This window comes from Thunnus maccoyii, chromosome 20 (genome assembly GCF_910596095.1).
Source record: "Thunnus maccoyii chromosome 20, fThuMac1.1, whole genome shotgun sequence".
Taxonomy (NCBI): Eukaryota; Metazoa; Chordata; class Actinopteri; order Scombriformes; family Scombridae; genus Thunnus; species Thunnus maccoyii.
The window spans coordinates 11213401-11230877 of record NC_056552.1 but is presented as its reverse complement, the minus strand read 5'-3'; the positions used below and the strand labels follow the sequence as shown (position 1 = coordinate 11230877).

General features: G+C 38.5%; 2 protein-coding genes across 2 annotated transcripts; both read left to right on the top strand.

Moving 5' to 3' along the window:
• Window positions 1–3760: 3760 nt before the first annotated feature.
• rgrb (retinal G protein coupled receptor b) lies at window positions 3761–8607 on the top strand. Its single transcript, XM_042397525.1, has 7 exons — window positions 3761–4210; window positions 4884–5040; window positions 5840–5961; window positions 6477–6630; window positions 6850–6967; window positions 7818–7931; window positions 8133–8607. Exons 1-7 carry the CDS (start codon window positions 4135–4137, stop codon window positions 8271–8273), a joined length of 882 nt encoding a protein of 293 aa, XP_042253459.1. The 5' UTR covers window positions 3761–4134; the 3' UTR covers window positions 8274–8607.
• Window positions 8608–14678: 6071 nt separating this feature from the next.
• Window positions 14679–16247, top strand: LOC121887533 (probable vesicular acetylcholine transporter-B). Its single transcript, XM_042398368.1, has one exon. The coding sequence runs from the start codon at window positions 14679–14681 to the stop codon at window positions 16245–16247; it is 1569 nt and encodes a 522-aa protein (XP_042254302.1).
• The last annotated feature ends 1230 nt before the right edge of the window (window positions 16248–17477 follow it).

Below are 17477 nucleotides of genomic sequence, written 5' to 3'. Positions count from 1 at the left end.
ATTACATGTACAAGTCACCAAATTCAACAAATTACAGCTGATGTGAAAAAATAAAGTTGTCCTACAGTTTCAGATGATTTTCATTAAGTTCTGCTCTTGTTGTAACATTTGCCTGTCTTCGAATTATGGTCATTTTTTGACATAGTCTATGTTGAATAAATAGACAAACTGTAGTCAGTGTTTCATTGTTATGATTGCTTCAACTTTGTACCAAAGTGACCACTAGATGGGAGCAGAGAGTTACAAAGGGTATAGTGTTACTTTTTGTTTTAAGACTCAAACCACAGACCACAGAAATGATTCCCATCCTGATCATTGGGTTTAAATACAAAATAAATCATCTTTCTGTTGCATTTTTCCCATCTTTTATGATTATGACTTTTAACTTTGACTGAAAAGTAGTTAAAAGAGTAAAGAAATTAACCTCAGTTTGAACTTTTGCACATCATTTAAACACTGTCTCATTGCTTTCTCCTTCTCAAATGCAAAGCCTAAGAGTATTCTCCAATTTTAAGCTTACATTTATCCTTTTACTATTATATTGTGTAGTAATAATTTACAGTAGTATCCTGCAGAACATGTTCATATTTTATTTGTAAGTGTGTGTCTGTGTGTGACACATTTTGTGAAGGACAGGCATGCTGTCACAGTTTCTGAGGGTTTTTTCGCAGGTGCAGAGGTTTAAAAGCACGGCTGTCCGTTCGGCAGGATTTCAAATCCTTTAATCCTGTCATCTCCCTGTCTCTTATTAATACATCTTTGTTCTATTTCTCTCAGGAGGGATGTCCTCAAAACCTGAGAAAAAACCTCCAAACCCCCACATCCACCACCTCCTTCTCCACGTCTGACCTCTAGTGGGGCACATCTTGATCTCAGGGTGGGGGGAGGACCTGCTGTTATGTCTGCGCTCAAAGGTTTAGTTAAAGTAAAAGTAATTAACACAGTATTTTAGTGACAGTAAAAACTGTAAAAGTAGAAGCTTAGTCCTCTTCACAGTGTTTAATTATTGAAAATCCCCAAAATTGGAGAATATGAGATAATGAACCTCCTAATGTCTTTATCTCCAGAGTCTCTTAATTATGTCAACAATGTTAAGTGAGGTTTTTTTTAAGGAATTCCTGAAAATGATTTACAACATTGTTTTACTTGCCATGAGGCATTTTATCTCATACTGAATATAAAATATGAATCTGCAATTTCAGCCATCTGATAAAGTGAAGAGAATGTTTTCCTCTAAAATATATATGAGGAAAGAACGGAAAGTCTCCCAAAGTACTCGAGGAAACTAGTAGTACCTCCAAATTGTATTTACGTGTGGTACATAATGACTGCTCACTTCTGATTTCACCACTTGAGACTTTCACAGAAATATTGTAGTTTCCATTGTTTGTTTGTTTTTTTTTTTCATTGCTCCTGTTCCTCAGAGTCTGTTGCTGGAAATGCAGTTGCAACAGTGAAGCCTTTGTGTCATTGCAAAACCAGCAGATTATGATGCTGTAATTGACTGTTTGCCAAAGTGTTAATATGCAATCACTACAAGGGTGCAAGCACTTTGGAAAAGATTTTGCAGACAGTATATTCAGGACAATTACAGCTGTGGGTTTCATTCCCAAATTTGTAGCTTAAGAAGATGAGGAGCCTCCCACTGAGATGATATCAATCAATCCTGATTTCTTTTAACTCAACGCTGTATTGTACTGACTTTTCCAAAATATAAACTTTATGTATAGCTTTTTGAAGCTAAAAGTTCTTCAAATTAAAGACAATCTTTAAGTCTTTTTGTCACTATTTCAGCACTCACTGCACTATTTCACATTTTATTAAAATTGCAACTTTGGCATATTGATAAAGCAGATTGTGAGGAGTTCATAAAAACAGAAAACAAACATATTCAGTGTGTGTGAGTTCAGTTTATAATTTACATCCGTTGATCAATCCACTGCATTCATGTTTTCTGTTGTGTTGGTTAAGTCTGGTTCTTATTTCAACACACTCAGCTGTGGTAGATTATCAGATTGTTTAATTGAAACTTTCTGCATTGTGAAAGTAACAATCTGCTGCTTTACGTTCTTGCGTGGCCTCACACTGCTCACTCAGCCTCTTGTTGGGATTTGGGGCAGCAGACAAACATGCTGACATACAAATCAGACGCTCTAAATTTCTTTGTAAGACGTCGATATCAGCACTGCCACACATTTGAGTCAGGAACTGAGTCACATGTGTCGGAGCGGCAGAGCAGCAGCAGCAGCAGCAGCACCGAGAGGCATCAACACTGCAGCTCTCTTTATGCTGAGTGTGAGGAAGTCTGTAACATGATTGGATGCTGAGCTTTCAGTCGGGACAATATGGGCAGTTTGAGAAAAGGGTATTATAAGTCCATTGGGACAAATCATTACTTCATAGTTAATGAGTTTGTGGTAATCTGCGGACAGATTAGTGGTGCAATCAGACTCTGCCCAAATGTTACATTTTAAAAGGTTCAGACTGCTGCGAGAGCCAAAGGTCACTATTGTAATGTCCTCATTTTTGGGGGGTTATATAGTTATTTTTGTATAAAACAGCTATATGAATAAATAAGTAAGATCCTGATCCTTTCACTGACTTTAAAATTGATCTTCTACACTTAATGTGATTGGATATCATTTCACATTTTGAGAAAATGCATTTCGTTTTACCCTTGAATGTGCAACTTTAACTCACAAGTTTCTATGAATAAATAAAAAAATTCACCAAAATTTTCTTCATTAAAATCATCTTTTGTCTTCATCTAAAGATGTTACTTTTGCACAGATGTTACAATGTTATAATTACTTTCTTTACCCCAGCTGAGCTCATTTAACCCACAAACTTCAGATTGAGAAAAAATGGAAATTTATCTTTGGCATGTGTCACAAGTAAAATCATGCAGTAAACACAAACTGAAATAAGGTGAGTATGGCTGTAGAGAAAGTAGAAAAGTGCAATAAATATGAGCAGGTGTTAGAATGCAAAGTCCTCATCTGCTTCTTCATCATGTTGATGGTAGTTTGAATAAGTTGGAAATCTGATTAAAACTACCATTTTACTTGCATGGTTGATGATCTGAGAAAGTTTTGGATTGTTTTTAAACAGAGACGTAACACTGAAATGCCAACTCTGTAGACAGACAAAATGTTTTAATGCTGTCCCTTCAGTCCCGATCTTTAACCCTATCATGTTTACTGCACATCAAACATACAACTGAATTTTTATTTTGTACTGTATATATACAGTATCTACACATTACACAGTGTATGTGTGCAATCTAATGATAACAATGCTGGCTGCACAATTTCCCAAATTGCAAATGTTAATTGCACTAAATATTGTGGAAGCATTCCGGAAAAAAACATTCAAAGTCACATTTGCAGCTTCTCTGTATATTTTAATGGACAAAGTCCATAAAAGCCAGTCCAATATGTTGTGGTGGAAGGATTACGTGAATTTGAGCAGCCTTAAAAATAAAGAAGCCACACAGTCAGTCCATGATTTGAGTACATATTTAAAGGACATCCTGTCTGTGAAAATTAGATATTCAATAAAAATGAAATGACCTAAAGCTAAATAACTACAGAACAGAGTGATGATACCCTGTTTGTATATTTAAAGGATTACACTGTAATCTGCTTTGATCAAAGTAAGAGTTCACTACTCCAAATGATCACATCTAAAATTCAGCCTATCCAGTAACTTTGCCTGTAGACAACATTTCCCATGATCCCATTCTCTTTCCTTATCTCACACAATAGCTGGAATAAGTGAATTTGTGGAGGGAGAAATTGGACTCTCCACAAGAGGTTACTTGCAGTAAAGTTTCTCCAAACGACAAAAATCACAGCTGATCGCTGAATCCGCAAATTCTCCCTGCTTTTAGATCAAAGAATTGCGCAGCAAATGCGCAAACTTTCTGCAACCACAAACTTGCAGAAAGTTTGAAGGAGGTCTGCTCGTTAAGGCATTCTTCGGGGGATTGCAAAAGGGGTTTACTAAGATTAGTCTCTTCATGCTTTTTCACGTGAAAGAGCCTTTATAAAGCGTCATTTTGTTGGAGACGGTGGTGCGTTAAACAACAAGAAAAGGACTTTTTTGCGGATAGTTGAATTTGTGCATTTCAACATGGCAGCGTATACATTACCGGAGGGATTTGCAGAGTTTGATATGTTTACTTTTGGCACAGCGCTTCTCGTTGGGGGTAAGTGGACTAAGACACAGGAAGACATTATTTATACAAGACTTCAAGGGGACAATTCACTCTGTAAAGATTTGTTCAGATGACAAAAGCGGCTCAAGTTCTAAGATCCCAATCATACGCTAATGTATTTAGTTTTCTCACCATGAAGTTTGAAATTCAGCAGTTCTTTTGCGAAATTATTTTGACAACCTGTGTGGACAACTTTACAGGCCCCAGGCCAAACCACTCAAAGTAAGACCCAACACTGGTTAAGCCTAGTCTAACTTCCACCTGCTGACTGTTGATAGCCTCAAGTAACGTTTTCACATTGCCAACAGTCTAAAACCCAAAATACCCAGTTTTCTGTCATATATGGCAAAGAAAAGAATGAAATCCGTTTTCTTGAAAAACTGGGATCAGAGAATATTTGGCAAATTTGTTGGAAAAATAACTCAAATGACTAATTGATCATGAAAATAGCTGCTAACAGTTCATTTTCTGTTGATTGACTAATCACGTAATCGTCTAATCATTTCAACTCTTACAGCTACATTTAAAAAAAATCCATTTTAAATGTATTTCGGGGCCTTGATATTTACTTTGAGGTGTCAAGTTTTAGGGTGATAAGACTGTGTTACAGTAGTGGTTAAATATCATATCAGAAATCAAAATCTAATTTTCTTTCCGTTTTCAGGAATGCTTGGATTCTTCCTCAATGCCATCAGCATCGTGTCTTTCCTCAGAGTGAAGGAGATGCGGACTCCCAGTAACTTCTTTGTCTTCAATCTTGCTCTGGCTGACATCAGTTTGAATATTAATGGACTCACAGCTGCTTACGCCAGCTATCTCAGGTATTAGATACAGATACAGACATGCTGACTTTTTGAAAGTTATCTTCCTTCCACAATAACTATTTAACACGGTGTGTGTACAAATTTTGAAGCTTTAGTCAATAAAAAAGGCTTAGCATTTGGAATTAACCACTGGGTGACCTTTGGGTGTCATAATGCAATCCACTTTATTCAGGGTGTTAATTTCACATTTTGCAACACAACTGGTAGGACATTACTGAAGAGAAAACGCAAAGTGAAGAAAAATAAAGCAATATTTAAAATAAGTTTTTGTTTCTTGTTTCAATTTCCTTTTTACTGTAGTTTATTCAGTAGTTCTCAACCTGAGCCTCAGCAGCAAAATGTTTTTTTGTGTATGTTTCATCATGTATGCAGTAAGCACTAATTAATTTAGTAAAGTGCACCATGTAGGCACAATATAAACTAAGTAAACGCTTGATTTTAACTGACGGGCCTCAACAAAAATGGCTCCTCAACATCAGGTAGCTACATGTAAATGTTGCCTCAGGGATCCTTTTATTTCACTTCATAATGTGCTTTAGTGGTGAATACAGAATTAACAAACACATCTGCAGTTCACTCAGTAATGACAAGCTAGTTGCCTCATTGTGAAACTGGAAGTGCACTCAAACAATCTGAGAAGGGAAAAGAAATGAGAGTTACTCTGAATCAACTGTGTAGAATTCATACTGTTATTTTGGGACCACCATGTTTTAAAAAATGAAATCAATCTGCAGCCTGACATAGTCCTATAATAACACAGTTTATGTTATATAGAGTATTTCTTTGTCGTCTCCAGATATTGGCCATTTGGTCAAGAAGGATGTGCCTATCATGGCTTCCAAGGGATGATAGCGGTCCTGGCGTCCATCAGTTTCATGGCTGCCATTGCTTGGGACAGATATCACCAGTACTGCACCAGTGAGTACAGTGAGGTCCAACCCACTGACCAGAAGTGTGGAAATACACCAAAATATATTTTGTTTGAAGTCTCCCAAAAAAAATCTACCAAAAAAAAATGAGATAATTTGTAAACGTGGTAATAAAATCTGCACTTATACCATAAATTTTATGTTATAGATGCTTATTTGAAATTCATTAATTGAAAATTTATGGTCAAACCACAGTGAACCCATACATTACTCAAAAATTTAAAACCAAAAGATAGATACTGTATTGAATGTATGAGAGCAATTTGGAAAAAGTGTCAGAAAATGTTGAGTTTTTATAAATAAAGCAGCAGAGATTCTGTCACACCTGCTCTTATTTCTGGTGAAAAGCATAAAAGTTCAGCAGAAATATCAATATGTCAACATGTGTCATTACCTACATCTAAACCAACAAATTAAACATTTCTTCTCTTCAGAAACAACTTTAAATCATAATCAAATGTCTGCTTACATCCAAATGACATGACGCATGTTTTTAATCTGTAGGACAGAAGCTCTTCTGGAGCACGACCCTGACAATGTGCAGCATCATCTGGATTCTTTCCATCTTCTGGGCTGCTGTTCCTCTCATGGGATGGGGCGTCTATGACTTTGAGCCAATGAGGACTTGCTGCACACTGGACTATACCAGAGGAGACAGGTAGAGAATACAACCAAAACTGGAATGTTGGCACAGACGAAATGGCCAGTTTTCTTTTGTTTTCATCGCAATCAATTCATACTACAATGTCTATAGTTAGCAAAAATGATTATTTGTGACAAAACTCATCCACAACATTTTTAGTAAGTTTAACAAATGGTATCAGTGGCTACATTTATTTACCTATTACATATTTTCCTTTTTGTCTCTTTTCAACAGGGACTATGTAACCTACATGTTAACTCTGGTGCTGCTTTACCTGATGTTCCCAGCTTTCACCATGTGGTCGTGTTATGATGCCACCAACAAACACTTCAAGAAGATCCATCACCACAGGGTAAATGTGCTGCAGTGATCTCAAAATTCATGTAAAGGAATTTTGTCATGTTTTGTTTTATGGATGTTAAAACTAGATTTGGTTGAGAAAATGCACTTTTATGAATGAACTTTGTTTTCTAGCACAACTGTGGCTGCTATTGTCACATGCTAATGTTTCTGTGGGGATTGACTCATACCTTGCCTGACAAATGTGCAAACTTAGCCAGAAAGCAACTTAAATATTAAGAAAATCCTAAATTGGCATAAAATCAACACAGGAATCATGTTTCTGTCCATTTGATGAATGTAAATTCCAATATTCACTCTGTCTTAGCTCTGTTTTTTAGCCTCTACCAACTCCTGAGGAGCTGCTAAATGCTCCACTATGTTCCCCAGCTTATTTGCTACTGTGTCTGTTTGCTGTCGGGTGCTGGTGTCGGGAGCAGGAAGTGTAAAGTGGCTTTTTAGACCTTTGTCTCCAAAAACAGCTGCCTGCTGTGGCCAAAAATGACACTATGAGAGCGCTGAGAGTGAACCAAAACAATAAAGTTGCAGTCAGAGAACTAAACAATGAGCTGAAACCTGCTATAAAACTCCATAAAGCTGCAGAGTCAGGTGATAATCCGCTGTAGGTTCATCACTACAAGTGACACCTCACCAATGTTATTATAAAAAATATTGATTATAGCTGCTGTAAAAGGCAGATTTTTTAAAACCACACCCACAGATAATATATGATATTAGATTCTAATCCTAACTTTGTTTCCTTATTTGCAGTTATATATTGTTGACACTCTGTCATCAAACCTGTAAATCTACTTCATGCTAGGTGTAATATCAACAGTAACATAATTAACTTTGTTTTCCAGTTTAACACCAGTGTGCCGTTGAGGGTAATGCTGATGTGTTGGGGTCCCTACGTCCTCATGTGTATCTACGCCTGCTTTGAGAACGTGAAGGTTGTATCTCCAAAGCTAAGAATGGTGAGCACTTACTTTGTTTTAATTGAATTGAAACAGTTTGTGGGGAAAATACAAGGGATAAAGGATTTTTTTTAGTTTCTACAATGTTATGATAAAAATAATTTAATTATTATAGCCAAACTGCAAAAATAAGACCCGAGTTGTAATAAACCGGAATTATCCTTTAAATCAGGCTCTTAAAAAACATGTTTCTGCTTGCAGTTGCTTCCAGTCATTGCAAAGACAAACCCCATCTTCAATGCCCTGCTCTACACTTTTGGAAATGAGTTCTACCGAGGGGGCGTGTGGCACTTCCTCACCGGACAGAAGATTGTTGATCCGGTTATTAAGAAGTCAAAATAAAAGGAGACTATGTCCTGGCAAAGCAATCCCAAAACATCATTTGTTCTTACGATAGGTTCCTCATACTTTTGATGAGATGTCACCATTTAGTTGATCTGTGTAGATATATTTTCATAACATTTGGACAGTAGATCAAACTCAGGAGGAGCTCTATGTTTGGAGTCGCCACCGTAGCCTCTTACTGGACCTGTGTAAATCTACAAAATGTGTTGCAGGTAATTTATTAATTTTCAAATGTTGCATTCTCTCCCCAGGAATTTGTCTTTAACCTGCACTGCTCCTCCACCTGTGTTATACTGCTTACAATAAATGCATTGTGTTGCTATTCTTCTTATATGCTCCAACTACTTTAAAATGGGGTTTTAACCTGAATAACTGAGCTGCTGTGTTAAGAAACCTAAATTCTACAGTTGACCAGCATCGAGAGACGTCCGTTCATGGCACAGCAGTCTCAAGCATTTACTAAGGAGATTAATTGATTGGGTTTTTGTAAGGAAGACAGTTCAATGTGATGTAACTTCTATATATAGTAAAAGCATTCACTGTGTTAAGACAGTATTACGCAATTATAGTCAACACCTGATCCAAAGTGAACTTAATCACATTTTAGGTAGCTGCCTATTGAAGTGCAACAGATAATTAAGTTGGTAAAAATCTCATATCATCATATGTTGGAGCTACTTATAACTTCAAATTCTCCTAATGGAACTTAATAAGCAGGGTTTACAAACTACATATTGCTCTGAGAAAAAAGAACAAATGCGCAGCCCTTACTTCACAGAAAATGAACTTTGTCTGTATTTCTGTTCATGCACATGATTATAGGGATCAAATATCAAACGTGGAGGGTTTCAATTAAGATCAATCTTTGAAAAGTAGGTAGATAGGTTGAACAATAGATTAAGTGTTTGAGGAAGTTTGAGGAATCTGAATAATTCAATCCCTGCTGGCACAGACCAGTCATTGTGGCCACTTTAATTGTAATAATAATACCTCATGAAGCTTGTCATACTCGTTTTCCTGGATTATATGCATGCTTTTCTATCTATACTAAATGTGAGCCCCCATTTACAACAAGCGTTACAGTCGCATGTCAGTGATGGCACTGAGCAGAAAAGACTACAGCACTCTGATCTTTGAGCTGCTAAATACATGCACTCCAGAAATAAGCCACAGTGAGACAAAGTCTCTGTCACACTAACCTCAGAGGCGACTGACGTTCTCACCAGGCAGTCGTCAGCAGGTGAAATCCTCTCACTGTCAGTGGTGCTGGAGGAGGAGTCGGCCCTAATGAGCAGCAGTTATGGAGGTTCAGAGGGTCCTGAAATAGTGCTGTTGTCAGCTTGGAATAGAATAATAGCACTTTGTGGTTAACTCTGGGATTGTGGTGTCCAAGTATCAGCATGTAGCAGCCATGATACATCCTCTAATGATGGTATCACTTAACACGATCAGTGCACTATTTTATTAGAGGATTACACGAAGAAGGGAGTGAAAGGAAAGTAGGTGTGTGTATGAAATGGAGGGTTTTTTTGTTTTTGTTTTTTGGCTTTAACTAAGATGGAGACTGAAATCTTCAATTCAGAACCAATACTTCAACATAAACACAATTTAGATAATTAATGGCTCTGGAAAATATATAAACACTGACAAAACTGTTTCAATTCAGTAATTCACTTTAAATCAAAGTAACAGTGACACATTATTAACTGACCCTTCTCTTAATGCAGAAAAGGGTTCTACTTTACAAAGGAGCCCTGTACATTTAGTAGAAATCTTGGGATTTTATAGACTATTTTACATGTTTTATTTCGTCTTTTTAAAAGTGTGTGTCAAAAAGCAGCTCAAAATGAGAATGTGTGAGAATGAGTGTTGAAAGACCTCTCTTGCCAGACTTTGGCTTCTGAAAACAATACTGTTGTGCAAGCAACAGATGTCAGAACACACAGACAGGTTTTGCTCATTAGCAGGTATTAAATATTGGACATAATCATGTACTTCCTCATAAACTCTGCTGCTCCTCACTCACCTGGATTGACTAAGACTTTTTCTCAGGAAAGGCTGAGGAATCCAAAAGATTAGCATCAGTTTCTTGGAAACAGTTGTGACAGAGGATGAGACTGTGTGTGTGAACTAGTGATCTAATTCGGTCAGAGCTGTAGATAGAACAAGCAGTAATAGCAACAAGCTGACAGGAAGAAAGCTGAACAACTTGTCAGAGACAGATATAGCCTCAATGAGCTCTTCTCCCACCACACTGTACAAATAACTAAATCTAAATCTGACTATAACCCTTTTTATTCAGAGGGATCAGGGCTCAGATCACCATCCACCCACACAGTGAGGTGAAGATGTTCTTGGCATGTCCGTATAGTAAAGATACGTGTGTCAAATCTGTCAGAGTTGCACACAGATGGTGTAAAAAAAAAAAAACATCTGTCATGAAAAACCTGACACAGCACAAACAGCAGCACACATGCGTGCACACATGTGACATATTCTGACAGATTTAGTTAATCAGTCTGATTTTGAACAAAGGACAACAGCCAGGATTTTAGATATACTGAGGTCATGAGTGCACACCGACCCCAAACAACCAAACTCAGTATAATTTTATGATCATTTTTCTTTCATTTCTGCAAATTTTATCCAGCCTACATGATGGTCCAATTACTGGTAGAGATATTAAAATAAAAATGATTTTAATAAAATGAATAAATCCCTCAATTTACTTTATTTTTTTACCTAATAATACTCACATTTAAAGACATCAAAATGAGCCTCAAAAACCCCATCATGTGTAATTTGAGTATTTATCAAGAGGCATGACCTCCTCAATGGTAGCTACAGCTCTGACAAACATATTATGATTTAAACTTGTCCAAAACAAGTACAGAATAACAGACACATCTGACATTGTAGATTTTTATAGTACATGTACATTATAAATCCTATTTTTTGCAGCTGGATTAGACTTCTACAAAAATCAAAATGCATGCACTTTTAAAATGAGGATTACGGTTGAAAAGCACTTTATATTTCACCAGCTGATGGTCTGTTTAAATGGACGAGATGAGCTGCTGAGTTACAGTTTGGGAAAGTTAAAAAAAAAAAAAAACTGCACATAATACACTTTACTGAACAAAACCTTTTTTTTTAAGTTGGAGCACAGAGGTCGACTTATAGAAACATTGTTTGCATAAACTCCCAAGTTAATGATCAACCTTGTATTGGCCCAGTAAGCACAATGGTTGATATTTAAGTTCCACAGTAATGATGAGCGTGTCTTCTGATCCTAATGTAAAGTAAAAGCCAGGTCAAAGGTGAGAGCTACTTATCAGAAAAGAACAAAGGTCAGTAAATCCTACATAGAACGTCACATATTACGGTCCACAGGTCAGACCAGCTGACACAGTGGAAGGAGACATGTCACATGACAGAAACAAAGACCTTATGTAATACCGTTAATGTCTGTTCATAAGCCTTCATGATTTCTTGTACACAAATGTTACTCATATTTTGAACTATATCATGGATGTGACATACTCTAACCCTGCTCTATCGTTTTTAAATTATTAGTGTGTAATCTGGATTAGATGTAATTTGCGTCACTAGTCTTTAGGCAGCATTTCTTCTGGTGTCATTCTCTCATATCGTCTTCACATCACAGGCAAAGTCACCATCAAATATCTCATCCCAGACGACAAAGTTGACACTCTGGATTACATCTCTGCGTCCTGCAGACACTGGCAAATTACTGGAGTGAGTTAGCAGAGATTATCCATGTAGTCACATTTCTGCCTGTATTGGAAAAAAAGACTGTAGCATGACTGTGGTATAATATGAAAAATGTTCATGTGCCAATCCTTTCTCATTAGTGAAATTGGGCAGTTATTTCCTGTGGTGTGTTAATCCTCCTGTTGGTGATTAATGTTGTTTATTTGAATTGCCTTTTCTGCATCAAATCATCCACTGAACACACTGGAAAACACACATCCACTGTACTGAGACAATTATCCGATATTCTGTTTTATAACAGTAATCATCATAAATGTTGATATCAACAACAAGAAAACAAAACATGCTCTCTTGGCTGCAGTTACCACACACGCCAACACCTGTTATAGCTGAACTGCAACACAAATCATTTTTGGTGGGAAACATATACAGTATAAGACATTTTGTTACATGCACTAAGGCCACATTCAGTATGAAAAGTGTGCAAATAGCAAGTGGGACATAATGTGCCTGTTTTTATCTTGAATACTGTAGTAGTGTAGTTGTAGCAGGTATTACTGGACCTATTTGAACAGAAACCTAAAGGCCAAAACAGCTTTTTTATTTAATTTATTCATTCATTTATTTTGTTTGTTTGTTGTTAAATAATGCTATAATATATTCTGCATATATATTATAGTATATTCTCTAAATGATCACAAAATCAATTGATTCAAACAAACATTTTAACAACATTTGATTTACACGTTGTCTAGTGTGCATTAAAAGACAATGTCAATGTATCCAGGAAAAATCAGAGGGTCCAGCAATGAGGAAACTGTTTGGTTTACATCTAGTTTACATGCATCGTGCCTTAGGAACATTTTACAAGTCTTTGCTGCCCTCTACTGGCAAATAATAATATATTTGGTTGAGAAATTAAAACCTAGAAACACGCCTTTACTCATCACATGACACTGGAAATAAAAAAAGTGTCGTTTTTACATAATAAAGAAATAGGATTGTAACTGTAGCAGATAGAAAAAGAAAAAAACACATTAAAATGAAAAAAATTAAAAAACAAAGCAAATGTAAAGTGAATAGGGGGCAATCAATCCGATTACACTGATTGTTATGGCAAATTATGAAGTTATTTTACGACCTCATTGGCCATATAGGCAGCGAAGTTCATAGAATGGTTTTAATGCATACTGTGTGTATTTGTGGATTTTTACCACAAGGTGTCGCCGGTGACTTGTACTAAATTTAAAAAAAGGCTCTCTACATTAACTACACTGTGTTCAGCACGATTCTATCTCAGGATGATTTTAGAGCCTGCAATAGTCTTTATTGTTTTATTGATGTTGTTATTGTTATAATCATATGTTGGCTCCTCGGTTACATTGAAAGTGTCTGTGAAGCTGCTGTTCCTGTCTGTCTCTGGTGATGGGAGCTGTCCACAGCAACTTGGTGCTGAAACCTCATCAGCTGCAGCAGTGGATCATTTCTGAGATCAGGCTGGCACACGGCTTTTTTTGCAAATTCAAATTTTGAAAAGCTTCATTCGTAAACTACCACATTTTCCTTAAGCCCTCATTTAATTGATTCACATGAATATTTTATTTCGTTACAACGCCATGGCACTGATATTTTAGTCCCCCCCCCAAAAAAATCTATATTTCCAGAGATTGAATGGCAAGTAGTGAGTTTATAGTTATACTACTGAAGTTTGTGGAGTTTTTAGTCTGTAGATTTGTAGTCCTACAGGGGACTTGCACCCACTGTGTGTGTGTGTTTGGTGTAAATGTGTATGGATCTGGTATTTGTATCTTATCTTGAGATTAATATCAGATTGATTTTCTTTAGGAAAAAATATCACGGCAGCTGTTTCAATTCTGCATGCGCGTATATGCCTGCACATGAGTGTGATAGGTTATATTTTTCCACCTAACATCAAAGTCCAGAGTCTCACACTAGGCATTAGGAATAAGAAAGCTTTTTTTTTCTTCCTCGCTCTTGTGGACGGGTCGTGATGTGGTGCTCACTGGCTGACTGGTTCTTATTGGTTGAAGTGTTTGCTGCCATGGTTGGAAATTAACATAAAGGAGGCAAGTGGCGAAGGGATCCACTCGGGGGCAAGCTGGTGATGCGTCACAGCTCTCGGTGAAAAGGGGAGACAAAAAAAGGGACTAAAATAGCGCCGAACCTGAGGGTTAATGTGCACCAATGGCCACGAAGTCACTTGTGGTCTCAGTGCGGAGCGCAAAAGTGCCACAGGTGACGAGGAGTATGAGCACAGAGATGGGAGCCTCTGAGTGCCCTAGGTGTTGCAAATAAGTAACAAAAATCGCTCAAAACAAACTTTGCCATGTAAGATTAGCGGTCGAAACCTCTGCACGGTGCAGAAATTCTACGATTTCACCACGTCACGTCTTGGGAGATCATGAAACAACATCGGATGTGGCTGAGGCGAGGACAAGTTGACGAAGCTGAGGAAAGCCATCTTCACCGATGAAGCAGCCAAGTTCCTCTGCGCCTCTCCCTTTACGCACAGGCGAGGTGAGGACGGAGAGCATCACTTCAAGGTAGAGAAAACACCAATGAGTCATCCGAGGTGCTGAAAGCTCGGGAGAAGACGGAAGAAGCACAACTTCTATTTCGAATCGGAAATCATTAAAAAAGCACATCATGAATGCCGAAGGGGGATCATCCGGGCTGGCCAAATCAGCCGCTGTAAAACTGTCCGAGATGGGCGAAAGAACCAAGAAGTTAGGCACCGCGATGAAAGATCCTCACCAGCAAAGAAGGATCATATTAGTGATTGTTTGCGTTGCTCTCCTGCTGGACAATATGCTCTACATGGTAATCGTGCCAATTATTCCAGACTATCTTGCTGAGCTGGAGAATGAGCAGTCAGAGCACGTCCACGAAGTGATGCATCCCAACAGTTCAACCAACAGCACAAGCCAAGACAAAAGCAACAAGGACAATTTAGATGTCCAGATAGGAGTACTTTTTGCGTCTAAAGCCATCCTGCAGCTGTTAGTAAACCCGCTGTCGGGAACTTTCATAGACCGGGTTGGATATGACATACCACTTTTAATTGGACTGACTGTCATGTTCGTTTCCACTTGCATATTTGCTTTTGGGGAGAACTATGCGACGCTCTTTGCTGCCAGAAGTTTGCAGGGTCTGGGGTCTGCTTTCGCTGACACCTCTGGAATTGCCATGATAGCCGACAAATACACCGAGGAGGCAGAGAGAAGCAAGGCGCTTGGCATTGCTCTGGCGTTTATCTCTTTCGGGAGTCTGGTGGCGCCTCCCTTCGGGGGTGTCCTGTACGAGTTTGTGGGCAAGAGAGTGCCCTTCATCGTGCTCGCCTGCATTTGCCTGGCTGACGGCTTTCTGTTGCTCACCGTGATCAAGCCGTTCTCCAACAGGACTAGAGAGAACATGCCAGTCGGCACCCCTATATACAGACTCATGATTGATCCGTACATAGCTGTGGTAGCCGGGGCGCTGACAGTGTGCAACATCCCCTTGGCTTTTCTTGAGCCCACCATAGCCAACTGGATGGAGACCACCATGCACTCCTCACAGTGGGAAATGGGACTCACGTGGCTCCCTGCCTTCTTTCCTCACGTCCTCGGTGTGTACATAACAGTTAAATTGGCAGCACAGCATCCACATTTGCAGTGGTTCTACGGAGCTTTGGGTATGGTTATCATAGGGGCAAGCTCCTGCACAGTTCCGGCATGCAAAACTTTTGGGCAGCTCATCGCGCCGTTGTGCGGCATTTGTTTTGGCATCGCACTTGTAGACACTGCCCTGTTGCCGACACTCGCTTTTCTGGTTGACGTGCGTCATGTTTCAGTGTATGGTAGTGTTTATGCTATAGCGGATATTTCCTATTCTGTCGCATATGCCATGGGTCCTATAGTAGCCGGCCAGATAGTGCACAATCTCGGGTTTGTACAACTTAATCTGGGTATGGGTCTCGTCAATGTGCTTTACGCACCAGCCCTGCTGCTGCTGCGCAACGTGTGCCAAATGAAACCGTCCTACTCAGAGAGAGATAACCTGTTAGAAGAAGCTCCGCAGGGGCTGTACGATACTATCAAAATGGAGGAGAGGAGAGGTAAAAAGAAGAGTTACAGTTCGGCAGGGAATTGCCTTCCAGTAGATGAAAATGGGTTTGACCCCTTTAGAGCACAACGGTCCGTGTCAGAGGAGTCGTCCGGTCCCGAGTATACTTAAACCGGCCACACTCTGACCGCCTCCTTCCCCCTTAAACATTCCCCTGGAGAGATTTGGATATGAGTTAGGCAGGTTATAGGCTAGTGATTAAGTACCAATGTGCAATATAAACACCCAATCACCAAATCATGATTGCGTGACCCGTTTATCCAAAGTCTTTTTTTTTCTATTGACTGTGATTTCATTGTGTCGAACAAGTCTATGTAGCGTTTGTTATGGACGTATAACTGGAGTTTTGTGAGAGATCTATCAGCTAATGTTGACTTTGTGTGTATAACTGAGTATTGTAAAAAGGTATAAATAGATAACTGTGCGTACATGATTATATGGGACCAACTATAAGCAGCACATTCCCCCCCCTTCCACAAACATACACACAAAAATAGCCTATATTTTTAGTCTCTGAAGAAACTTTTTTTACTTGCACATCAAAGGCCTGATTTTCTTTTTTTGCTCTTCGAAATTTCGTGATCTTTAATTTTGTAACACGTGGGCCTGTTTGGTATCATTTTATTTTAGATGTTTTTGTTGTTTGAAATTAAATGTATCATAATAAATGGATTTTGTACATATGTGGATATAAAGTATGCACAATGTAAATTGTTCAAACATACGTGGACCTCTGCAAAGTGTGTGTGTGTATGCGTGTTTTTGTGTGTGCGCGCGAGCGTGTATGTGTGAAACATTTTGTCAAGACGTAGCTAATGAAGTCAGTCTCCTTAAGATGAACAAATATGTATTCATTTATCAATTGTCGTTTTAATAAATCTCTGTTTGGATCAGTGTGACGGTGGTGATTTCCTTTTTATTTCGAGGTTGAAAAGAATAAAGAAGTGCGAGTGGATGAATGTAACGAATTCAGATTATAAAAGTTATTCAAAATGCCACATTGCTCTTCAAGAGGCATTCAAATACCATGGTTGGAAACAATATAATCTTAGTTCCATTATATTATATATGAAAAATAATTAAACTTCCTCTGATCAATGAAAAATAATGAGTCTCCAGAAGTCTTGTTTCAACAAGCTACACAGTCACAGAGCGAACACACACAGGAAGGGGAGATGGAGCGCACATTAGCAACACAATGGAAACCAAAAAATATATTGATGACCGGATCCAAGAGCGCAACAGTTTGGGGAATCAGGCACCAGCTCCGCAATTGTGACACATCTCAGGCTGGCAGAAACTGCAGAAAGCGCGCAGGACTTAGGGGGTGGTTGGGTAGGG

What these genes read in the sequence shown, in the direction of transcription:
- rgrb (XM_042397525.1), top strand. Translation starts at nt 4,135, where the DNA reads ATGGCAGCGTATACATTACCGGAGGGATTTGCAGAGTTTGATATGTTT. An exon ending in GCTTACGCCAGCTATCTCAG is followed by an intron (nt 5,041 to 5,839) that starts GTATTAGATACA and finishes TGTCGTCTCCAG; the next exon opens with ATATTGGCCATTTGGTCAAG. An exon ending in GACTATACCAGAGGAGACAG is followed by an intron (nt 6,631 to 6,849) that starts GTAGAGAATACA and finishes TCTTTTCAACAG; the next exon opens with GGACTATGTAACCTACATGT.
- LOC121887533 (XM_042398368.1), top strand. Translation starts at nt 14,679, where the DNA reads ATGAATGCCGAAGGGGGATCATCCGGGCTGGCCAAATCAGCCGCTGTA.